At 42.8% G+C, this 25994-nt stretch overlaps 1 protein-coding gene across 1 annotated transcript; it reads right to left on the bottom strand.

Annotated features, from left to right (window-relative positions):
• Positions 1-14530: 14530 nt before the first annotated feature.
• On the bottom strand, positions 14531-24323 carry garem (GRB2 associated, regulator of MAPK1; the record flags this gene model as incomplete). Its single annotated transcript, XM_084443283.1, has 6 exons — positions 14531-15389; positions 15944-16083; positions 16232-17386; positions 18231-18361; positions 20700-20840; positions 24203-24323. 6 exons carry the CDS (start codon positions 24321-24323, stop codon positions 14531-14533), a joined length of 2547 nt encoding a protein of 848 aa, XP_084299409.1.
• Between the last annotated feature and the right edge of the window lie 1671 nt (positions 24324-25994).

The raw sequence follows: 25994 nt of genomic DNA, 5'->3' as shown, positions 1-25994 counted from the left end.
CGCCAGTCAGACGCGCCGAATCATAGGAAATCAATGGTTTTACTAGTGTCTCGTTTCTAGCGTCTTTCCCAGGTGTGATCGCCCCCTTATTCTTTTTCAATCATCATTTACTCAATCACTCATGCACATACACACACCCCTTTTCTCCATTGAGCTTCTTTTGTGTCTTAAAACGCAGTGCCAATTTTATCACGACCAAAGGGGCTGCCAAAGTGCCGAGTTATCTCGTGTAGCTTTAAAGTCGCGCAGAAATGGATGTTAGGAATCACCTAGCTTCCGTAGTTTGACGTATTTCCACCTGAAACAGGCTGCAAGGGCGGGACATTCATTTAGACGAATTCCATTGGAACGTAGTCAAGCGGGCGGAATATTCAACTCTTGAGGCGGGACATAACGTTTAGAGGAATTTATTTCGTTTTGATTGACAGGGTGGATGTCGTGAGATTATTGTTATTATTATTATTATTATTGATTATGCCAAAAATCTAAGGTACCTGGTGTCGTAATGGCACATGACCTACCGTTTTCCAGGAAGTAAGCAATTATATACTTTGATATAAGAATACAGCAAAAGTAGAATTTTGTTTCGACACCAAAGGCAACCATCAGTATAAATGGTACATATACAGTACAGTCACCTTCTTACTTCCAGCTTCACCCCTGACACACCACTCCCCATTCATCCCCCACTCATATTCTTTATTTTTTATTTGAGAGCTAAAAACAATCTTTAAAAGGTTCTGCTGAAGTAAAGGTGGTGGCAACGTCTCCCGACACCTCTGCTTAGAAGTATGGTATCAGGTTTTATCTGATATGGTCTTCTCCCAACAAATTCTGTCCTCATTGTCTCAGCTGCATCAGTTAGTAATGGTTCATCTGTCTCAGCAGGATCAGTTGGTAGTGGTTCATCTGTCTCACCAGGATCACTTGGTAGTGGTTCATCTGTCTCACCAGGATCACTTGGTAGTGGTTCATCTGTCTCAGCAGGATCACTTGGTAGTGGTTCATCTGTCTCAGCAGGATCAGTTGGTAGTGGTTCATCTGTCTCAGCAGGATCAGTTGGTAGTGGTTCATGTGTCTCAGCAGAATCAGTTGGTGGTTCATCTGTCTCAGAAGGATCAGTTGGTAGTGGTTCATGTGTCTCAGCAGGATCAGTTGGTAGTGGTTCATCTGTCTCAGCAGGATCAGTTGGTGGTTCATCTGTCTCAGAAGGATCAGTTGGTGGTTCATCTGTCTCAGCAGGATCAGTTGGTAGTGGTTCATGTGTCTCAGCAGGATCAGTTGGTAGTGGTTCATCTGTCTCAGAAGGATCAGTTGGTGGTTCATCTGTCTCAGCAGGATCAGTTGGTAGTGGTTCATGTGTCTCAGCAGGTGTGTGTGTGTCTCCTCAGGCTGGACAAAGGAAGATGTGGGGCATTTGCAGAGCGCATGATTCATTCAGTGTTGACTAGCTTGCCTCTATTCATAGACTACTGTATATACTAAACAAATTATATTATTAAACTCAAATTTCCATCTCATGTCACAACCAAAGTGAAACAAAGTACTTTATAGCATATTGTATAATGTTTTGCTGACATATTGATGGCAGTTAAATAGCATAATATTTCAGTAATATGTTAAAAATAAAACAATGGTTAAGAAATAACTGAAATGACATACCTCTGTCTTTAGCACTCTTCTCTTGTTCTCTTTTTCTATATTGGACATCTGATGGCTATTGCCTCTACATTTTCAGCTCTTCTCTCAAGTTGATGATGTTGCCAATGGCAGTCTTCGCTTACTCCACACATGGTCGGACTTGATAGTGATCATAAGTGGTGAACTAGCCTAGATCTTTGTTCACTGTGACAAAAAAAGCTTGCTATAGCTTATTATAATGTATTATTGTGTTAAGGTGTAATATAAATTTGAAAAATGTGATGATGCATTATGCCAGCCAGAACTAACTGGCACAGCGCAATGTTATTGTGTTTTTGGTGACACAGGCTTCAAATTGTAGCTATTATCACAATCTGCTGCCATGAGAGCGATGCTGCTGCATATTGGTGTTGATGGCAGCATTCATTCGTCTCAACATGCAATTTAAGACTTGGGGAATTGCCCCCGCTGTTCATGGTGCCCATAGGCGGCCTTCACACGGGACTAGTGTTACATGGTGTCTCATGTGATTTAGAGATGACCTAGGGCTTCATTGATAAAACTGTGCGGTGAATCCACGTTATTAAGCTTGCTTACCTAACAGTGTTGGGCAAGTTGCTCAATGAAAGTAATCAAGTAAAGTTACTGATGACCTTCTCTGAATAGTAATTAGATTACTTTACTGATTACTCTCCCTGAAAAGTAATCAGATTACTAATTACTTTGCTTTAGAGTGACTTTCTAAAACCAGATCTTTCCTTTACGAATCATAGAAGTGCTGATCTAGGATCGGTTTTGCATCTTAGATCATAATAGACATAATAAAATCTGATCCTACACCAGCACATCTCGACCTTGATCACATAACAGTCAGTTCAGCCATGACTACAGAGACCGCATGCGCATATCAACCAAATGAAAGGGAGCATCATAGGTATCTCAAAGTAATCCCATTTTTACTAGGTCAGTAACTGTAATCTGATTACTGAAAATTCTAATGTAATCCCTTACATTAAAAGTTACTGGAAACAGTCTGATTACAATAATATGTTACTTTGTAATCAGTTACTCCCAACACTGTTACTTAAGCAAGTTTGAAAAAATACAAACAAAAAATTCAGATTCATAACAGAGCGCATCACGTCCCACAGTGACTTACGCCACTTCAACGCCAGTTTCCCATTATAAATCACAATCAACCTTAAACTTGGTGCACATGAGTGTGCCATCTTTGTCACACCCTAATTAACGCCAACAATTGCCTATAAATGGTCAATGAACCACCCCTTTCATCCATTCAAAAATAGTGACTGCATGACGACAATACTGGTGATTTCAGTGTAAAATAGAAGCTCTTGCAGCAGTGACTAAACCAAGACTGGCATGGTGGCTGAATGACAAGGCGTCAGTCTCGTAAACTGAAGATCAAAGTTCAATCCGTGTCACTGTGATAACAATATTAGTTGAAAACTGCATCAGTTCCAAAGCAATTTTTCCTACGGTTTGCCTTATTGTTTGTGAGAATGTCATAACATGCAAGTATTGTGTAAATGATTTGGCTCGGCTAAATGATTAAGCCTATCCTGTTCATTATGAGCCAACACAAACCTGTAGGCCAACGTGTTGGTGGCGCGGTTTTGTACCCTATTCCTAATTAAACCCAGTGGTTTGTTTTAATTTATTGTGATCATTGACTCACACATGAACAATCTAATTCCTAAATATTGTTCAATAATTACAGATCTGATTACAGATCCAAATATTATTCAGGATTACACTACTGTACAACATAACTAAGGGGTTCTTTGCAAAACAAACATCTCCGTTTGTAGATCTATTATCCTAAATCATGCCCATTAGAGGTGAGGAAAGCGGGGTTTAAAATAGTATATATTACTATAATAATATCTTGATATACAATATAATATTAATCAAAAGAGTGACAATATTGGACACTGACAGACGTTGGCCTATTCATGGAAACATTCACACGCCCTAATATTTATTCAATAGTACAGCACAATCAAACTTCTAAAAACAAGCCGTCTCCGCATCAGAATTGCTGATATAAACGCCACACGTCGGGTCATATTCAGGGAGTTGACCTATATAATTGAGAGGTAGGCCTATAAGGGAGAGGTAATGTCAATTTATTTTACACAATGTATAGGAGGGGCCAATCAATGTCACAACTTTTCGACTTTCATCTGTCTGCCATCTGCATTTTCATTTCTTTCTGCTTTCTCTCTTTCTCCTCTTTCTTTTTCTGTTTCTCCTCTTTCATGGCCTTCCTCTTCTCATTCTTTTCCTGCTGTTTCATCTCATAATTACGCCTCATCTTTTTGAGGTGAGCACAGATGCCCCCAGATGTCTTAGATGGGGGCTGGTCACTGGTTGCCCGCTCCCCAGAGAGAGGCTGAACAGAGCTATGAAACATCCTGGCTATATTGCACCTTCTACCCTCATCCTCCTTCCCCATCTCCGTCCTTAACCTGCTCTCGTCCAACTCCAGGTGATTCTGCTCCATTTGCCTCTCTGTGTCCTGGATCCTTCTCTCTCTCTCCTTCATAATCCTGGCCGTCTCGATCCTCCTCCCCTCATCTTCCTCCCTCAATTCCGTAGTCAACCTGTTCATCCTCTGGTCTAACTCCCTGGTTATGAAGGCCTTCATGATCTCCAGTTGAAAATCTTCCATTTGCCTTGCTCTCTTCTGGTTCTCATCCATCATCTTCACTGCCTCCCTCAACTCCACCTTGAACCAGTTCAACTCCCTGGTCAGGAGGTCCTTCTCTCTCTCCTGGCTCCTGACCTCTTTCTCCTCCAGGTATGTATCTATCATCCTGGCTGTCTCGCTCCTCCTCCCTTCCTGTTCCTCCCTCAACTCCACCTTGAACAAGTTCATGCGATGGTCCAACTCCCTGGTCCAACTCCCCTCGTCCTTCTCTCTCTCCTGGCTCCTGACCTCTTTCTCCTCCAGGCATGTATCTATCCTCCTGGCTGTCTCGCTCCTCCTCCATTCCTCTTCCTCCCTCAACTCCACCTTGAACCTGTTCATGCGCTGGTCCAACTCCCTGGTCAGGAGGTCCTTCTCTCTCTCCTGGCTCCTGACCTCTTTCTCCTCCAGGCTCCTTCTCATCTCATTTTCCTGCCTCCTCCTCTGCTGGTCTTCCTCCCTCACCTCCCTCTTAAACTCGGCCATCCAGCGGTTCGCCACGTACTGCAGGCGCTCCTCCACCCGGACCATCTCTCTCTCCCGATGGTCCTCCAGAGCTGCCCTCATCGCCGTTTCCCAGGGCTGGCTCATTCCTAAAGGCTGTGGGGGGTCAGGGGGGCACAGGGACAACCAGTCAGTCACACAGGGTCACATTCATGCAGTCAATACACTGTAGTACAGTGATCATAAAATATCACAGTGCATTGGCTACTATCATGGCACAGCACTATTATACATAGCTTCAGTGTTGCAAGATGTCACAGTGAACTGGCTACTGCTATTAATAGCAGAGCAATACAATACATCACAGTACAGTGCTCCTACAATAGCTTATATACCAATTTATATTACAGCAAGCATACTGTAGCTATACAGCATTTTACAACACAGAAAAGTGGGCCCATACCTAGCTACTGTATACAGCTAGTTTAGGTGCAAAGCGTCTGAGCGTCAAGAGACTAACAAGCTGAACACATCTGCACACAGAGTGAACAGTCATCATGTATTGCAAACATAAAGGCAGCAGTAAGAAAAGAGGAGAGAAAGGAACAGGATGAGAAGGTAGCAAAGCTGCTGGTCAAAGCTACCAGTCTGCTGGTCAGTTTTGAGTGTCTATCTGGCGCGCTACTGGGAAAATAGCAGGCTAGTGCTGATGATTTCTGTCACAGGCAGCATACACAACAATCCCTCTCCAGTCCCCTAATAGGTCTTATTTCATTTCTACTTGACTATTATCTTAATCAAGCATGCGACATTTGAGCAATATGATGATAATATGGCTAAAAGGTAGGCTACAATATGCACAGTGCACTGGCTACACATACAGTAACTTCAGTTTTACAAGATGCCACAGTGCACTGGCTCCTGCATCAATAGCAGAGCAATACAATACAGTACAGTGCTCCTTCAATAGGTTATATACCAATTTATATTACAGCAAGCATACTGTTATACAGCACTTTAAACATACAACAGTAGTCATAGCTACTGTATACAAGTACTTTACAACACAGCACAATAGACCTACAGTATACCTAGCAGTATATAATTATTATTATCGTTATTATTATTATATTTATATTTATCTTCCTCAGTCTGACTGAGCAGCTCAGTCCTATAGGAGAACAGCTGGTTATTCACCAGATCACTGATGAAGAGGAGGTTCACCCAGGAACTCATATTACCCAGACACATCACTGCTAGTCCTGTAATCAACCAGTATCGCTCTCAACCTCGACAGATTCTAACCTGGTTAAGCAAAGTTCTGAGAGAAATATGTACTCTATTCTGTCTTCAATTTGAGGTGTTTTTGTCAAAGAAAGCAATACAGAATAATTTTAGAAAGTTCCAACTATCCCCATTATGGACTTACTTGTTTTCTCTTAATTAGTGTCAAATTTCGGTCAAATCCAGAAATCACTAGCTTCTCTGATGAGGTGGAATCGGATCACTGACTATTTAAGTGTCTGCATCAGTAACGTCACTGTAACTATGACGTCATAAAAGCAAGGGGAGATGTAGAGTGACGACGCGCCCTCTAGTGGTTCTTAATAAATAAATAAAATATGTTGGGCTGCATTGAGTTATTATTCACATCGTTTCTAAGACACTTACATTGAGTCACTGTTTATTGATTTTGATTATATGTGTGCAGTTAAAGACAGAATAAAAGGCTTTTCAATAGGCCTATTGGCCTATATGGCTAAAAGGTAGGCTACAAGATGCACAGTGCACAGGCTACTCCTATCATGGTACAGTACTCCTACACATACAGTAACTTCAGTTTTACAAGATGCCACAGTGCACTGGCTCCTGCATCAATAGCAGAGCAAAGCAATACAGTGCTCCTTCAATGGGTTACCACTTTATATTACAGCAAGCATACTGTAGCTATACAGCCCTTTACAACATGGGACATTAGGCCGATATCTAGCTGTACAGAACCTTAACACATACAGCAGTAGTTTTATACCCACTGTAGCTGTATACAAGTACTTTACAACACAGCACACCTATAGATGTACAGCACTTTAAACATACAACAGTAGTCATAGCTACTGTATACAAGTACTTTACAACACAGCACAAAGACCTATACCTAGCTGTACAGCACTTTACAACAACCTAGAACAGTTTGGCCTACAGTAATGTATACCTAGCAGCACAGTAGGCCTATATTTAGATATACAGGACTTTACAACACAGCACGTTAGGCCTACTGTAGCTAGATAACACTTTTCAAAACAGCAAGCAAAATAATCTAAAATTATTATTATTAATTATTATTACTATCATTATTGTTATTATTCTTATTATTTGATCACTGATGAAGAGGAGGTTCACCCAGGTTCACCCAGGAACTCTGATTACCCAGACACATCACTGCTAGTCGTGTAATCGACCAGTATCGCTCTCAACCTCGACATTGTTTAACCAGGTTAGAATCTAAGTTCTGAGAGAAATATGCAGTGTATTCTGTCTTCAATTTTAGGTGTTTTTGTCAAAGAAAGCAGTACAGAATCATTTCATAAAGTCTATCCCCATTATGGACTTACTTGTTTTCTCTAAATTACTGTGTCAAATCCAGAAATCACTAACTAACTACTCTGATGAAGTGGAATCGTATCACTGACTATTTAAAAGTGTCTGCCTCAGTAACGTCTACCATGACGTCATAAAAGCAAGGGGAGATGTAGAGTGACGACGCGCCCTCTAGTGGTTCTAAATAAATAACATTTTGGGCTGCATTGAGTTATTATTCACATCGTTTGTAAGACACTTACATTGAGTCACTGTTTATCCATTTTGATTATATATGTGCAGTTAAAACAGAATAAAAGGCTTTACAATAGGTTTTGGAACGCTGGGTGTAAACCATGGATGTATTCATTTGAACTGTCATTCTCTTTGCACTGTCCCGTCTTGTCCTTGCACCCTGTCTAATGTTGTGTACCCATCAATGCACCAGGTGACCAGAACAAATTCCTACTTCCAAGTATGTGTAAAAACTACCTGGTAATAATCTGATTCATTCATAGACGGTGGTCTAAAATTAACGATTCACACACAATGAAGGTTTATGCATTTTATTTTCACTGTCGCAGAATGACAAGACACAGGTGGTCAATGTGGGAGCAGGGAATGTATCCGTCTTCCTGTAATCATCTGGAATGTTAGATGGCATTGACCCTTCAGTCCTCCTCTCCCTCCTCATCTTCCTCTCCCACGCTGTCTGTTCCCACCTCTTCGTAATCCTTCTCCAGGGCGGCCATGTCTTCTCTGGCCTCAGAGAACTCTCCCTCCTCCATGCCCTCTCCCACGTACCAGTGCACGAAGGCCCTCTTGGCGTACATCAGGTCAAACTTGTGGTCCAGCCTGGCCAAGGCCTCAGCGATGGCAGTGGTGTTGCTCAGCATGCACACAGCCCTCTGGACCTTGGCCAGGTCTCCTCCAGGGACCACTGTTGTCCACCATGAAGGAGCAGTCCGAGTGCTCCAGGGTGGTGTGGGTGGTCAGGATGGAGTTGTAGGGCTCTACCACGGCTGTGGAGCCGGCATTATGTCTCGGATAAAGTATGGAGGAGTTATGAGGACTTCCTGTTTTATTGCGAAATTTCTGAATTTGGCAGGGCGCCACGGCAAGGGTGTTTGGTGAAAACGAATTTTTTGGGATAACTTTTGATCACAAAAGTCTTAAAGGACAATGCTCGTTTTTGACAACCTGGACCTTATTTACGACATATTATAAGACGTTTGACTCACCGAGATCACTTTGGTGTAGTTCGGAGGCATATGTAGAAGAAATGTAAAATCCAGTGCGAGCCAGTATATCCATGTAATGGCGGTGGTGGGGGCACCGAGAATGCAGTTTCTAAAAATCTATTTTCTGCCGCGAAACGGTTGTTTTCATCAATCTGTCTTTATGAATCGCTAGTTGTGCTTACACAGAGCGTAGGCCTGTTGTGGTTGTTCACATGCCTCTGTAATATGATCTTTAGAAACGTCTTTCGAAACGAAATAGCTTCCCCACTTGCTCCAGCACGCATGCGCACAGCGCGCAATCGTTGCTCCAGCACGCTGTGCGCATGCGTGCTGGAGCAAGTGAGGAAGCTATTTCGTGTCTAAATTTGGAATATTTTTTCCACAGGCACATTTCGCTACAAAGTCACCTTTTAATATAGTTTGGCAAATTTGTACCGCTTCAATGTCCGCCATGATTGTTGACAGATTTATGGTGCGTTCGTTTATAACTGGGAGGTGGCAAATTGCGACTTGCTACTAGGAATTATTAAATAAAACGCCGCATGAACTCGCACTTCCTCGTCGCAAATTCAGATGTTTTTCAGCCCCCAGTCGCTCGAATGCACTAGATATAACTAGGTAACTGTGATATAATGGTATATAGCTCGAATGCACACAGGTCGGAGGTAGGTATTTTGCCACTTGCGACTTGCCACCTCCGACCACAAACGAATGCACCATTACTGACTGCTCGGTGACGTCGACACCCGACGTATCGTCCGGCAGTTTCAGTTCCCTGCAGCCGAAAGTTTTTGGGATGGTGTACGGTGGTACGGGGTGTCCACCAGGGTGGGATGGTGTACGGTGGTACGGGGTGTCCACCAGGGTGGGATGGTGTAGGGTGGTACAGGGTGTCCACCAGGGTGGGATGGTGTACGGTGGTACGGGGTGTCCACCAGGGTGGGATGGTATACGGTGGTACGGGGTGTCCACCAGGGTGGGATGGTGTACGGTGGTACGGGGTGTCCACCAGGGTGGGATGGTGTACGGTGGTACGGGGTGTCCACCAGGGTGGGATGGTATACGGTGGTACGGGGTGTCCACCAGGGTGAGGATGGTGTACGGTGGTACGGGGTGGTACGGGGTGTCCACCAGGGTGGGATGGTATACGGTGGTACGGGGTGTCCACCAGGGTGGGATGGTGTACGGTGGTACGGGGTGTCCACCAGGGTGGGATGGTGTACGGTGGTACGGGGTGTCCACCAGGGTGGGATGGTGTACGGTGGTACGGGGTGTCCACCAGGGTGGGATGGTGTACGGTGGTACGGGGTGTCCACCAGGGTGGGATGGTATACGGTGGTACGGGGTGTCCACCAGGGTGAGGATGGTGTACGGTGGTACGGGGTAGTACGGGGTGTCCACCAGGGTGGGATGGTATACGGTGGTACGGGGTGTCCACCAGGGTGGGATGGTGTACGGTGGTACGGGGTGTCCACCAGGGTGGGATGGTGTACGGTGGTACGGGGTGTCCACCAGGGTGGGATGGTGTACGGTGGTACGGGGTGTCCACCAGGGTGGGATGGTGTACGGTGGTACGGGGTGTCCACCAGGATGCGGATTGCGGAAACCGGAGTAATTTTTCCGCAATGGTGTAAAGGCGGCTCTAGTCTTCATCTGAAATTTGAAGTTGTCATTTGTAACTTGAAAATAAGAGTCAAGATGAAACACTGACAATTTGTCCATTTTATTTATTATACACTGTACAACAAAAAATGGAACAGTTAATCCAAAAATACCAAGGATTCATAAAAGTTACTATCAGGTTTTTCCATAACAGCAAAGTTAATGTGATAGATCATTACGGTTTAACTCATATCTCAACAGGGCTTTATACAAGTCAATGTTTGCTTTCATTTTCAATTCCACCCACTCCTACATGACCCAAACACAACCAACGATTTTGAAACTTGTATCACTAGTTTCATTTTCATCAAGCTCTAGTTTCTGAAGTGAAAAGCCTACATGTCAAAGTATTTCCTTACCATGCATGCTTTTGGCAATGACATTGCAAAAAAGCAAAACAAAAAAAATCTTAAATATTTAAGCACCTTTAAACAAAACTAATACTAAACTCATTGTTTTGAAGACTAACTTTATTAAAACCCTTCAAACAAAACTCCCTTTCAATAATGCTGTCAATTGGGTTAGTAAAATAGATAAGGTGCCATTTAATAAATTGTTCACTCACCAAAGAAAAAAGGTGATTGCATGAGTATATCATATCTATACCCTAGCACCCTATGTAAAATGATTTTACATACAGATGTTCTTATAGTGTTATACAATAATAAGAATGAATGTTTGTAATCATGTGTAACTTTAACCTTTTGTAACACTGTAAGGATATAAATGTATATGTGATGCCAATAAAAAAAAGTCTGATTTTGATGTAGATGTTTTTTAGAATGTTAATCTAAAAAATAAAGCAGTATTTGTTGTATCAGAAACCGAGGGTAGGCTAGTTAGTGCTAATTCTGCTAAACCAAGTACAGTCAGTGATCAGTGCTACTTGTGCTTGAAAACACTGGAAACTGGCTATTCTAGACACCTACAGACCTGGGGTGCGTTCAAATTCAGCGAACATAGCGAACGTAAGGGAACTATTTTCCGTTAGCTTTGTGTTCGCCGCAAACGTTTGCCAACAGAAGCTAACAATCTGGAGAGGTAGTTCGCCAGTAACGGAACGAGGATCACAATGGACCCAGGCTTACTGGAGATGTGCTCCCAGATGGGGATTGTTGCGTTTATGCAAACTATTTGGAACGTTGATTAAAAGCCGTTCAAATGTGACCGTTTGGAGAAAACATGTTTGTGACAAACGTTCGCCTCTGTTCGCTGAATTTGAACGCAGCCCTGATCTGTTTTGTATATAATAAATTATACAACGGTTAGTTCTGGTTCTTGATTCTGATTGGCTGGAAGCCGTGTTAAAATACTTTGTAACACACACCTGGGACCGCATATCATTCCATTTTCAGTATTAACGCGCCTCCTATTTGATCCAATGCATTGTAGTTGTTGTTGTTGCTTGGCAACCCTTTTGTTAGGGGAACTGTTTTGCTCGGCGGAATTGAGGGAATGATGCTTCGTTTTGAATAAATGTTAATATTTTACATTGCTGTGTGTTTATTTTACACTAATAGCTGTAGTAACCGTTGTATAAAAGCAATAAACCACTCGAGGCCGTGTGTTATAGTGATTTTATAACAGCTAGGGGGGTTTTAGGCACTCCGCTTCGCGCCTAACAACGCCCCCTAGCTGTTATAAAATCACTATAACACACGGCCTCGAGTGGTTTATTGCTTAAGTATAACATAGAACAAACAATATAACACAGCACAAATTCATGAAATTGGAACCAATAGCTTTGTGGGAAAGAAACTAGTGATGCAACAAATTTCAATTGATTGCATTTTAGGCATGCTTAGTTCACGTAGGGTCATAATATGAACATTAAAGCAACATGGCATGAACTGTTGAAGTACAGTATAGATTCTGTAGTTTCACTAGTGATCTATGGCTTAAAAGGCAGTCCCACGGAGCATGTATCATGTTGCATATTTATATCATTGTCCACCCTCCTTGGTATAAAAGTATTTTTACATGTAGTGGAAAAGAAAACAGACATTTTAACAGCAACTAGTAGTTAAGAGAAGTTTAAGGTCAGTAGGTTAAGGCAGACAAAAGGCTTGTTTACTTTTCTTGCATCATAATCAGTCTTCACATCAAAATTGCAGTGGTTTCTTAGACATGAATTTAACCCTACTAGATTAAATCTACTACTAGTCTAAATCTACTACTAGACTAAATTGCACTTTTACTCTGGACTCAGATTGCATTTATGAGACATGGTTTAGAGTAGTTCTGGAGTTCGCCCTGTTTGGATTTAATTAATTTGATTCCCAGAATTCGAACTAGAGCTAGTCCAGTACCAAGTGAGGTACCACATGACATCTTATTTTATGAAAGTATGTGTCTTTCTGGTCCTAAAACATCTTTAGATGAGCATTTTTTGTTCTAGAAAAAAACATGGATTACTCTCAGCCTAATTTAAACCTGTTCACGAAACTAGCCACAAGTGTTTTGATGTTTATCAGTGGATGACAATTTGAAAAGCTGAGTAGTAGCCTAATGTTTACCCACACAGTAATATTTTGTAAAAACTGCAATAGTATGTCGTGCATTCAATAGGAGATTACAACGGGACATTTTCCACACACTAAATAGTTATTACCATGTAACATGAAGTTTGAATGTTCTGACCAGCTTTTGCAGACACCGTTGTTGGTTGTCACAACCTCTTGTACTAAAGATGTTAAGGCATGGACATACCAGAGGCCTACCAGTCTCACTGATCCAGTACAAAGACTGGGCTTTCACACCACACTGATGGCGGTCGCTAGCTGAGGTCGTCCTGAACCTCCACAGCAATTGTAGCCTGAAGACGTTTGTTTAAATATTCTTTGACAAACTCATCGGTTCCTTCTTGTTTTTGGTCGACCGTCAGATTGGTGTGTCCCACTCTTAAAGGCACAATTGAACCAAATGTCTCAATTATGTTTTCTTACCTGTACTCTGCCAAAGTGAGGACATAATCCAAGCTTTGTTTTGTTTCTTATACAGTAGTTAATGCCACTCAAGCACCCACATGCTCCTAATGTAAAAAGGACCACCCTATATATTCCAGGGATAAAACACTTCCATATTTTGTGTTGCTAAATTTAGTTTTTAAATACTTGAATATAGTTTGCACATGAAATTCAGTTCAATAGGTAATTGACCTTTGGCGAAATTGGAGAACAAGTTTAGTAGCTATGGCTAATGGCTAAACATTATCAACCAAGGCTTAAATTACAGATTCTTGTTTATAAAATGCTTTCCAGATAAAATGTGTATGCTTGGCAGGCCTGTACTCGAATATGACATTTACATTACAAACCAACAGTGTGCAGCAGAATGTAAAGCTATACAGTATTATGCAGAATGTAGTTTTGTCCATACAGTACATTAATATTATTTCAGATCTAATTTGCATAGTAATTCTGCTTTAGAGAATGAAACAGTATACACTCACTCTTCAAATTAGCATTATAGATGATTACAATGCTATTGGCGTTTAGCAAGTCAAATAACAGCTTATTTAATTATTTATAACATTATTATATATTTTATGAAAAGCCTCTTGCCTCTTTTATGGAAAGGTTTTGGGACACAGACAATAGTAATCCATTCTTCTTTTGTGGACAGGTTTGGGTTAAAGCAAGTAGTAGTGTAATTGAAAGTACCATTGAAAGGTGAAAAATGTAATCGAACATAGATTACAAGCACGGTAATAGTTAAAACGCTGAGAACTAAGGCAGCCATACAGGTTAACAAGTTGTACTTCACACACTAGGATCAACAGGACAGACAGCTTCATCTCAAACGCTCAGAGAAGTGCAACGCTATTCAACATGATGGCCATTCTCCATGACAAACCAAAAAACTGTCATAAAACGCCCTATTCATAGCTTTATATTACAGTCAATGTAATAGTCCTCTAAGTACCAGATACAGTATTGGCAAATGGTATTACTTGATACTCAAATATCAATCTTTTTGTTTTGTTTTACTATATTGCATGGCTGTTCACCAGATGTAGCCTACTTTTTTTTTATCATTCATTAAATGTACCATTCATTTTTACCATTCAATTAAATGTACCATTTAATTAAATAAAGTTAGTGTTGTTTTTGAGGTGTTAAAAGTGTAATTAGGAATTTGTAGGCAAATACATGCCATATTAAATAAAAAACCAAATCTTACAAACTGAAAAGAGGTCACGTCATCCACAATGCAAGGGTTTTACCAAGACCATATCAGTTAAAGGGTTAGCTTATATCTTGGGCCTCCAACCATGGATGAACTGCATTAGTTTTTTTACTTGAAGTTTGCTTAACTTGAAGTCTTCTGCCAAAATCTCCTCAGTGAGCTGCAATAATAGATTGCCATCAATCTTTTCTTTGACAAACAAAGACAGAATGTCATCAGGTAGACCAATGAATCTTAAAGACTTGGACACCTCTTCGATAGAGAGTCCAGAGAGGTTGGGTGGGGGTTGCCAAAGCTCTCTTGGGGTAGTAAGAGCAGCGTGGGCGGACAAGGGATAAGAGATGGAGAACATGTCTGTTGTCCCCTCATCATGTTGGGTACTGTCCGGGCACCGGGCGGCTTCCTGCTCCGAACCTTCAGCTGCCAGAGACACCAAATCTGTTCCTTTGCTTCCCTCATTAAACTTTGGTGTTCTCGGTGGCAAGATTGGACATGACAGGCTTTGTTTAGTGTTACATTCTTCTAGTGACCTGTGTCTGTACATATCTAGGGTGTAACTGGACGATTTGGTGCAAAACTGACTCATGTAGCTTTTGCCTGATGTGAAGTTAGCAGCGCTTTCATCTGTGTGCTCCCTTCCATCAAGGTCATAGAGACTGGAAGTGCAGGCTTTGGGAGTGCCGGGGGGTCTTTTCCGAGGATAGCTGTAGTAACTTCGACAGTGGATGGGTAGGAACTCCTCCCTACCCTGGGAATCACCTCCACTAAAGTTGTTAGGCCATGACAGCCTGGAAGACACCCTAGGCGTGCTTCCAGGGGTGGCCGTGTGGCTCTCCAGGCTGGTGCTGGCTCTAGCCCAGTTACAAGGGGAGCACACGCTGCTCTGCTCCTCCTGCTCACCAGCCTCTGCCTCACTACCTCCACTGTGGGGATCAAAAGAGAAGGTGGGATTAGTGAAAATAACAGATTACGATACTTTTAGTCTGGCTCAGCGGATGGAGGTTTCTAAAATAAGCCTCTCATTGGCACCGCTACAGCAGGTTTGCGGTGGTGTAGCGATAGTGTGGCGGTGGTGTAGAGGTGGTTTAGTGGTGGTGTAGTGGTGGTGTGGAGGTGGTGGAGCAGTGGTGATGTAGAGGTGGTGGAGAGGTGGTGTAGAGGTGGTGTGGAGGTGGTGTAGCGGTGGTGTAGAGGTCGTGTGGAGGTGGTGTGGAGGTGGTGTGGAGGTGGTGTAGAGGTCGTGTGGAGGTGGTGTGGAGGTGGTGTAGAGGTCGTGTGGAGGTGGTGTAGAGGTGGTGTGGAGGTGGTGTGGAGGTGGTGCAGCGGTGGTGTAGAGGTGGTGTAGAGGTGGTGAATTCAGCTCTGGTATAATTCTGCAGACCAGCAGGCAGAGAATAATTTATAGAAAACATATTAAGAGGGAAAGGTCTATTGTTGTTCCCTGTGGCCACTCTGGCCGTCCCTCAGGTGCACTCACATGCTGTGGAGTCCTGATGAGTAGTAGGACATCGTGGGGCTGGGAGAGCGAGCTTTAGGAATCACGACTGCTGTGGACGTCTGCTTGGAGGTTCGGGGAGGGATGGGAGGGGCATTCAGAAGACGGCATTCTTCCTTCACCTGGAAAAAAAATCATTTTCACTATAAAAGATGCACACACAACCTCACAATTACAGTATATCAAACTTATGAGAACACAATTAGCCATTCAAGAAAACAGTTCATTTCCTGACTGTCCTATTCAACCACGTGATATATTTCTACTCACAGCTTCAGATTTGGGTGGAACAGGGGGCGGAGGAACACAGATTTCGGAGCTGAACATGGAGCCGGCATGGCTGGCTGGGTATGCCTGGCTGGCTGGGTTAGTGGAAGGGCTGCTGGGGCTGTGCATGCCTTCACTCAGGCAATGCCTTGGGACCCGCGTTCTCATGTGGTCCAACCACAGCTCCTCGTAGGGGATGTCCTGGCGCGGGCCGCCAGGCTGGCTCATGTTCTCCAGCAACTCGGGGAAGAGATACTCCGTGTCTGCCGAGTCTGTCGGCGCCACGTCCGTCGGTAGAAGCGCCCAGTCTCCGCAAAGACTCATGCAGCCTTGTAAGTTGACCTCGCTGTTACCGTGCAGGTTGTTGCCATAAACACACACCGAAAGTCTATGGAAGGACTGGGTGAGCTCGTCTCGGGCGTACGTCAGAGAGCTGGGCATGTGCATGTGGGCGGGGCACCCGTTGCTGCCGCCGCCTTTCTTGGGGCTCTTCCCATCGTCATTCCAGTCAGTCCGCACATCCCGCACGGCGCGGGAATAGTCGTCAATATCAAACTGTTCCTGGCAGAAGGTGAACCAACGATGCACCATAGTGTCCAACCACAGCTCGCTCTGCAGCAGGCCCTCGGGGATGATGAACTTGGGCATGGACAGATGAAGAGGAAAGTGGATGGGAGTGATCTTGTTGCTGCGCAGAACACAGCAGACTACGACAGTCTTGGTCTGAATGTTGACAAATTTGTAGCGATGGCCCTCCCGGATGAGGTGGAGGTCGTGCTGGTTGCGAGGCGGGCTGTTGGGCACGGTGACGTTCACCGGCAGACGGGTCTTCTCAACAATGCTGCGGATGGTGTGTTCTCCCTCCTGCATCTGGAGCTCCAGGGGGCTGCAGGTGCTGAACCTGCCTTTGCACTGGAAGGGAAGGCTGACGCTCTCGTTGGTGCGGTGGTTCATGCAGATCAAGCAGGGCATCTTGCCTCTGCCAATTTTGCTGATGTTCAACTTGCCGATCTTTTTGAAGATGGTGTTGAATCTGGATTTCTCCTTTGAGGTCTTGGCATAGAGGATTTCCGCTTGTCCCATTAGAGTGAGTTCATCGCCTGTGCTCAATGTGATGTTGTACACCTCTGTGTCTTCGTTGCATTCACCTGAAGCCATCTGTGAAATGAGAATAAAGTGCCATGTGATGTCTTGTTTTAAAGTGGGATTCAGGCCTTTGGCAATCACATTTTAGTAATAATCTCTAACTTTTTCATGTAAATAAATGTCAGTTTCGCTACCATCTACCCCTGATTGTGAAAACAAAATAATGATTCAGCCTATCCCCCTCATAAAACCATTTCCATTTACAGTTCTGAGAATCTGTTGTCTTGGCAACATTCCCAGCAAATATCCCAAGCCGAGAACAGTTAGTGGTTTCAGGTCAAACACCAGAGTTTGATACGCTAGGGAGGAGGGTTGGAATTGACCCTCTGGCGGCCATGTTGGAGGAGCAGCCACTTTTAGCACATTAGCGTTGCTAGCTAGCCTAACAATCATGGCCGAGCAAACAAACAAAAAACGTTGACTGCAGGTGAGCAAAGTTCAGAAAATACACGCAAAAAGAAAATGCTGGCAAGACGTTCAGAGAAAGGAGAAAATCAACCGTTGGCTAACATCACACAAGCATTACTATTTTGGTTTCAAAGTGATCACTGGTAAATACAGTCCCAAAATACACTTGCAATTACCCTAAGGTGTCGCCAAAAATAACTAAACTGGGAAGTTTGAGATTACCACTTTAACATGGAAGCTACACAGGAGACTGTGTTTTGTTGACAGCAGCAGTGTCATTTTTTAAAACTACAACACAAAACTCAAGATGACAAAAATTATTTAATTTGAATACAGAAATGAATTTCATTCTGAACATGCATGGCTGTGGTCCAGGCCAAAAGAGAAAGTCTGATTCCTGGTTATGGCAGTCTGAAAATCACATTACTGTTAATAGATGGAAACAGACCTTAACATTGAAAGTGATTTCCTCCATGACATAAACCCTTTCAGGAAAGGCTTTGGCCACCTCCTCTACGCTGCTGAAGTAGTGGACCGGCTCCTTCACGTCCCGACCCTGTTCCAGCAGCTTGAACTGACCTGAACAACACAAACACAGAATACAATACATGTTCAAAGTTGGGGTTTTAAGATGAAATTTGTATATTGGTTGATCTTTGAAAGGAAACATTACCATTTTGCCACATATCAACTTGCATCACAAACCTACATTCATAAGATTGCTAAAAAAAAAAAAGCAACAACTAATTGTGCTCCGTTTGGAAAAAAAAAGTTTGCAGTTTGAAATTGGAAATGAACTACGACACTCCCTCTGACTTGTTTATAGAAAGCAACCCTACGAAACGGGGACAGATGGATTGTGGGACACTAAACACACGTCCACGTTGCTGGCTGAAAGGTGAGAGCATTGATTGTATGTCCGTCACAGAGACATCATCGGTCCGGCCAGAGGGTTTGTGCAGGCCCAGATTAACTGATGTAAAACTAACCTGTCTGTGTAATCACTGATTAACACGTGAAACATTCAAGATCACTGAACCAGAACTAACCTTATGCAATTCACCTTCACGAGTAGTACTACAGTTATTTGACACTGCATCATGGGTTTTAAAAATCAATGCCCTATGTTTCAAATGGAACTAGAGGGGCTTGCACTCAGAGTGCAGACCTCCGCCCCTGCCCCCCCCCCCCCCCTCAACTGCTCTCCCCCTTCCACGCCCCCCCTACCTTTCCTCCCACCTCCCACCACTCATGTGCTGTGCTCTCCTACTGGCTTTTTGAATTGGTTACTGTAGCACCACCTGTAGTTTCCTCTTTCTGCTTGACATCTTTCCTCTCCAATTTCCAAAACGTTGCTAGTTTTGTGAAGACTTCCCATTCACATTCATTAACAGCCAAGCAGAGCAGTAGTGGAGGGAGGAGTGGGCTGGTTCAGAGTCTGCAGACAGTAGTTCACAAGATGTACATTTGAGATGGGAGTTATACAGCCAATGACATGTTAAATCTAGGCGAGATTGACTTCATATCATTTTAATGTGCAGACACTTATTTTCACCCACCTGAAAGTGTCTGAAGTTTACTTTGAATGCTTGAAGTTTACATTATCGTTTAAATGCAAGTTGAGACACTAGTCTATATAACAGGTGTCACTGTGTTGCTTGGCAGTATTGCCTTTACGCTCACTTGCCCATGCTGGGTTCGATCTTGACTGTACAGAAATCATCACACTTCATACTAACAGATAGTATACCATTAAACATGGTAATTTAGCGGACTCTATTGAGGTAGCCTACAGAATGCATTGCTTCAACTATCCACACGAATGAGAAATATAACATTATGGTGCATTTCATTTGTCTCAGGAGGTGCGAGTGGGAACTGGCAATGGTCACTCCCGAGGTGAGCGTTCCAGTTGCAACAACTGATCTCGTTATCAACAGCTAACTAGTAGCTTTAGCCTTTGTAAGCAAACCAGTTGATAACAGCGCACTAAGTGGTTTTGTACGCACAAAACAGCATAATCAGCAATAGCTTTAGCAGCTTGTTTGTCGCTCTCTACACTGCAGTAGCCTCGTGTCACCAGTCTCTCCTCGGGGAGAAGAGCCTGGTGTCTATTTACTTCACTGCCTTAAAGGAGTAGTAAAGGGAAAATGCATGTTTATCCCTGTTTTAAGGTTACTTATGATCATATACAATGGTTCAGATCAAAACATTGACAAAGCTAGCATTTTCGAGAAAGCTGATAATTGCTCTACCACCGTTTTGGTCATACAATGGATGTGGGTGGGCATCTTGAAAAATCATTCAAAAACATGTTAAACTCTCGATTACTTAGGGTACTGTAGAGCCACCTATGAATGAATCATGGTCTAAATTTTGATTTAGATTAAAATTTTTGGCGAGTTCCTTGGCCCATCCACCGAGTTTCATGCATATCGGGATGGTAGTTTTTGTTTAATCCTGTCCGCCTACAGACACACACACACACACACACACACGCACACATACACACAGACAGGCAGACAGGCAGACAGACAGACGGACAGACAGGGGCGAAAACATTACCTTCCGCCCTGCGGGGCTTTGCCCCTGGGGCGGAGGTAATTATGAAACAGGACATGATGCATGAGAAGCAAACACATAGGTTAGGTCTATTTTCCATCAATGGCTTTGGTCTGTGGGGTGGAGGGAGAGCATGCTTTGGTCTGTGGGGTGGAGGGAGAGCATGCTTTGGTCTGTGGGGTGGAGGGAGAGCATGCTTTGGTCTGTGGGGTGGAGGGAGAGCATGCTTTGGTCTGTGGGGTGGAGGGAGAGTTTTGCACCTGAGATTCAGATCATAACAATCCCTACACCAAACGTCCACACCACACAGTGAATTCAAAAGACAAGCATGCCGTTTTCATCAGCGTTTCCTCACCTTCATAATGCACTGGGATCTCTATTTTGGGCCCTATAACATAATGGCCCTCTTCTAAACTGTGAGCAGTGATTGTAGTCCATTGTCGACAGGAATGAATTAAGAGGTAGTCATTGTCTCTCAGGCCTTCAACCAACTCACCTGTGGAGTGAAAACAAATGAATTAATTAATTAAGCCAAATGTTGCAAACAGCAATGTTTCAACTAAGACTACTGTTCTCAGCATCAGTCATCCATACTTGTTGGTTTCCAAACCAACCTCCAAGATAAGACTGTTAGGGTTCTGTGGCAAAAGACCACTGCCACTACTACTGTTGTTGAAAGTACATGATAAGGCAAATCATATACAATCATGAAAAGTTATTTGTCAATATTGTGTCCTGTATGATAAACAAGTTCCAGGCTTTGCTGAAAACACATTAAACTCACAAGACCATGAGTAGCTGTGTTTCTTTGAGCACAAAGGGGATCTCATTAAGATAACGCGGGACATGCCGTCAGGAAAGGCGAAAATCTCATTAAAATAGTCTGACTGACTAATCTAATAAACTTGTATGTGTGAAATCTTCAAATATTTTACTCTCAGTGTTCTTCTTGCATTATCTAATTTTCGAAATGTTTTAAGAAAATAAAGCTGCTAAAATTAGGTTTAGCTTTCTGACTATCCACTTAGGTGTTAGTGTCTTCTCATGAGTCAACAAGAATATCACTACATTATGTGTCTATATGCTGGTCACAAAAGCTTGTGTGATAATGATGTTAATGGGTGATAATGATCTGAGCAGCCAGAACCTACCCACGGTGCCCTCACTGCACAGCACGTAACCCACCCCCTGCCTTAATACTTTGATTTCTAGAACAACTCTGAAGGAGTTGACCAAAACACAGGACACAACTTAAAACATTCAGGGATGTTATGGAAAAATCATTTTAAGCAACTACAGTACATTCCAGTAAATGAAGACCAGATTTCTCAAGACCCAAAATTCTGGAAATCAATCAACACAGGGTGTGATTTTATATCTTACACCTTTTGATTTTAACAAAACATTTAAAACAATAAGAGAAACGATTAGACATGTTTTGTATTTCCATGGCTAAACAGTTTACCAGTAAAAATAGTGTTCAAATTTGACACTATCTTCAGACATGATCCAATAACTGACACATAAAAGCTTGTGTCTAGCATTATTGTAACACCTAAAGTCAACAGCAAAACATTAGAAATTAATTAACAACTGCCTAAGGTGGATTGTGAATGTCTGGTGAACTGACAGAATCAAGAATGCAGACGTGGGAGAAAAGTGGACAGGAAGTCCCTGAGCTCCAAATAAAAAGTAGTGCTGGAAAGAACACAGCCTAGGAAACCTGCCACCAGCCCACACTGCAGGCCCTAACCCTAGCCCCCAGGAGAAGACAGGGAGGCTAGCCCTAACCCTAGCCCCCAGGAGAAGACAGGGAGGCTAGCCCTAACCCTAGCCCCCAGGAGAAGACAGGGAGGCTAGCCCTAACCCTAGCCCCCAGGAGAAGACAGGGAGGCTAGCCCTAACCCTAGCCCCCAGGAGAAGACAGGGAGGCTAGCCCTAACCCTAGCCCCCAGGAGAAGACAGGGAGGCTAGCCCTAACCCTAGCCCCCAGGAGAAGACCGGGAGGCTAGCCCTAACCCTAGCCCCCAGGAGAAGACAGGGAGGCTAGCCCTAACCCTAGCCCCCAGGAGAAGACCGGGAGGCTAGCCCTAACCCTAGCCCCCAGGAGAAGACAGGGAGGCTAGCCCTAACCCTAGCCCCCAGGAGAAGACAGGGAGGCTAGCCCTAACCCTAGCCCCCAGGAGAAGACAGGGAGGCTAGCCCTAACTCTCCCATAAACAGCTGGAGAAGAGACCCAAACCAATCAAGATGGAAGACCTGCCAATGGCCTATGCCACTAGGGATCGTGTAATTAAGTCAAGTAAATGTTAATTACAGTTATACAGTGTTATCAAACTACCCTATAAGCTATCTTCATTTACTGAAACATATATTCCAAACCATATGTTGGTTCCCAGGTCAAGAGGGGCATTATTAAAACAAGGCAATACTTTGTTCCATAGATAGGTAGAGAACTTGAGCAGTCAATGCGTGATTATTTCTTTACCGACAAGACAACAAGGATCATGATAGCAGCAAACATTTGATTAATTATATTTTCTGAAAATAGGTTACCCCAAAATGATCATGGTCTTGTCCGAAACCAAAGAACACCACTTAGGCCCTGACCAGGACACTGTATGCTGAAACCCAGAGCTCTCTGACTCCAGAGATCCAGACCCAGATCGATCAAGACTGCATCGCTGCATCTCTCCTGAACTGCTATATCAGCTGCTATTTACACTTGCATTGTGAAGAGATAAGATAAGATATACACCATTTTGAGCTTTCTGAAACTCTTTACATATAAGGGCATGTCTTGGGCAGTAAGGCAGACATGAATATTTTGAAAATGTAAAAGGGGGATAGGAAAATAGAGGAATTAAAAAGGAAACCTTTCAGTGAAATTTACAATCAGAGAAAAACGCATCCTGACTAGGTGACAAAATCAGACATGAATCATGATTTATCCCAAATCTTATGTCTCATCTGTGAGACAGAGTTAGCAGCCATTGGCTAACATTGGTTTATGGCCCAGATATGTGTAATAGCAAAGCGGCGTGTCTTAACGTCAACTATTTGTATGACAGCAAGACAGACAGAAAGCAGACTGCTTTTTATCTTCTACCAGAAATGTGTTGCTATCGCATAGGTATGCATCACGTTAGGCTAGCTGTTTAGCTAGTGCTAGGCTACTGAAGTTATGGTGCGTTCGTTTGTGGTGTCGGATGTGGCAAGTCGCAAGTGGCAAAATACCTACTTCCGACCTGTGTGCATTCGAGCTATATACCATTATATCACAGTTACCTAGTTATATCTATATACCATTATATCACAGTTACCTAGTTATATCTATATACCATTATATCACAGTTACCTAGTTATATCTATATACCATTATATCACAGTTACCTAGTTATATCTATATACCATTATATCACAGTTACCTAGTTATATCTATATGCCATTATATCACAGTTACCTAGTTATATCTATATACCATTATATCACAGTTACCTAGTTATATCTATATACCATTATATCACAGTTACCTAGTTATATCTATATACCATTATATCACAGTTACCTAGTTCTATCTATATGCCATTATATCACAGTTACCTAGTTATATCTATATACCATTATATCACAGTTACCTAGTTATATCTATATACCATTATATCACAGTTACCTAGTTATATCTAGTGCATTCGAGCAACTGGGGGCTGAGAAACATATCCGAATTTGCGACGAGGAAGTGCGAGTTCATGCGGTGTTTTATTTAATCATTCCTAGCAAGTCGCAATTTGCACCTCCCAGTTATAAACGAATGCACCATTAGCTAGCTAGATAACCGGTTGGGAAAACATGACTTACCGCTATCCAACTTCACAATTTGTGGCAGTCTATAAACACTGACAAGACGATCTAAGGGTAAAGACGTCGTGCTCCATGTGACATCTTTCAGATTGTTGTACAACATCGATCCAAGGTCCATGTTAGCGAGCTAAGCTAACACACGTTAGCTTGCTAAGCTGCTACTTTGTGACCCCGTGTGGCAGAATGTAACTACACCTTTTTCCTCATGGTCATATTGTGAGTTTTGTTAGATCGAGGCTTTGGTACGTGTCTGTCTAGTGCTAGTACCCTGAATTCGCCATGTTATATAGTAGTAGCACTCAGTTAGCTAGTAGCTGCTAGCTAGCCCAGCTGTTTGAAGCTAACAGCTAGCCTCAAGTTGATTTGTACGTATGCGAGTCGACCGGAAGTCCATTCATGTCTATGGGAACCTTCATTTTTTTTTATTAGCACTTATGAAAGGAAATTGTACAACAATATGGCAGGTGATACAGCATTAGGCAGCAGACCTGCAGGTCTCTGGAGGTTTGTTCCAAACAAGGATAAACTGAACGCTGCTTCTCCATGTTTTCTTTTAAAGTAGCACTGAAATTAAAAAAAACATTCTGTCCCATTTTGGTTCACATAATCATAGTGTTCACTTATTCAAAGATGTATGCCAAAAAAATTACAAAATTCTACTTTTGTTGTAATCTTATATCAAAGTATATAATTTCTTACTTCCTGGAAAACGGTAGGTCACGTGCAATGACGACAACAGGTACCTTAGATTTTAGACCAATAATCTCACGACATCCACCCGTCAATCAAAGCTATCCTTCTATCGAATCTGTCTAAGGTTCTTAAAACCTGTCCACTTGTCAATTTTCCAATTAAATTCCTCTAAACATATGTCCCACCCTCATAGCTTGTTTGCGTCGGAAATAAGCATGGATGTATTAATAGAACTGTGCGACTTTAAAGGAGTATTATGCAACGGTTAGTTTTGGTTCTTGATTCTGATTGGCTGGAAGCCGTGTTAAAATACTTTGTAACACACACCTGGGACCGCATATCATTCCATTTTCAGTATTAATGCGTCTCCCATTTGATCCAATGCATTGTAGTTGTTGTTGTTGCTTGGCAACCCTTTTGTTAGGGGAACTATTTTACTCGGCGGAATTGAGGGAATGATGCTTCGTTTTGAATAAATGTTAATATTTTACATTGCTGTGTGTTTATTTTACACTAATACCTGTAGTAACCGTTGTATAAAAGCAATAAACCACTCGAGGCCGTGTGTTATAGTGATTTTATAACTCCGCTTCGCGTCGTGCCTAACAACGCCCCCTAGCTGTTATAAAATCACTATAACACACGGCCTCTTGTTGTTTATTGCTTAAGTAAAGGGAAAATGCATGTTCATCCTTAAGGTTACTTATGGTCATATACAATGGTTCAGATCAAAAAGTTGACAAAAGTAGCACTTTTGAGAAAGTCTGATAATTGCTCTACCACCGTTTAGGTCATACAATGGATGTGGGTGGGCACCGTGAAAAATCTTTAAAAAACATGTTAAACTCTCGATTTCGAAGACAAGAAGCTCACCGAGGGGGTAATTGGTGTACGTTGGTGTTCTGACATCAAATTCGCCGCAAAGTATGAATCCTGTAGGGTTTTATTGATCATTTTATGAAATCCATTCATGGCATTGCGCGAGATCGGAATCTGTTCAAGCGGAAGTTTACACACGTATGTGCTGCGACTAATTTACTTTATGGCGAATTATATGTCAGAACGCCAACTAACACCTCGGCGAGTTTCTTGTCTT

The sequence above is a fragment of the Borostomias antarcticus genome (assembly GCF_949987555.1).
Source record: "Borostomias antarcticus genome assembly, chromosome: 9".
Lineage (NCBI taxonomy): Eukaryota > Metazoa > Chordata > Actinopteri > Stomiiformes > Stomiidae > Borostomias > Borostomias antarcticus.
The sequence above is the reverse complement of the archived record's forward strand: the minus strand, read 5'-3'. Positions and strand labels throughout refer to the sequence as shown.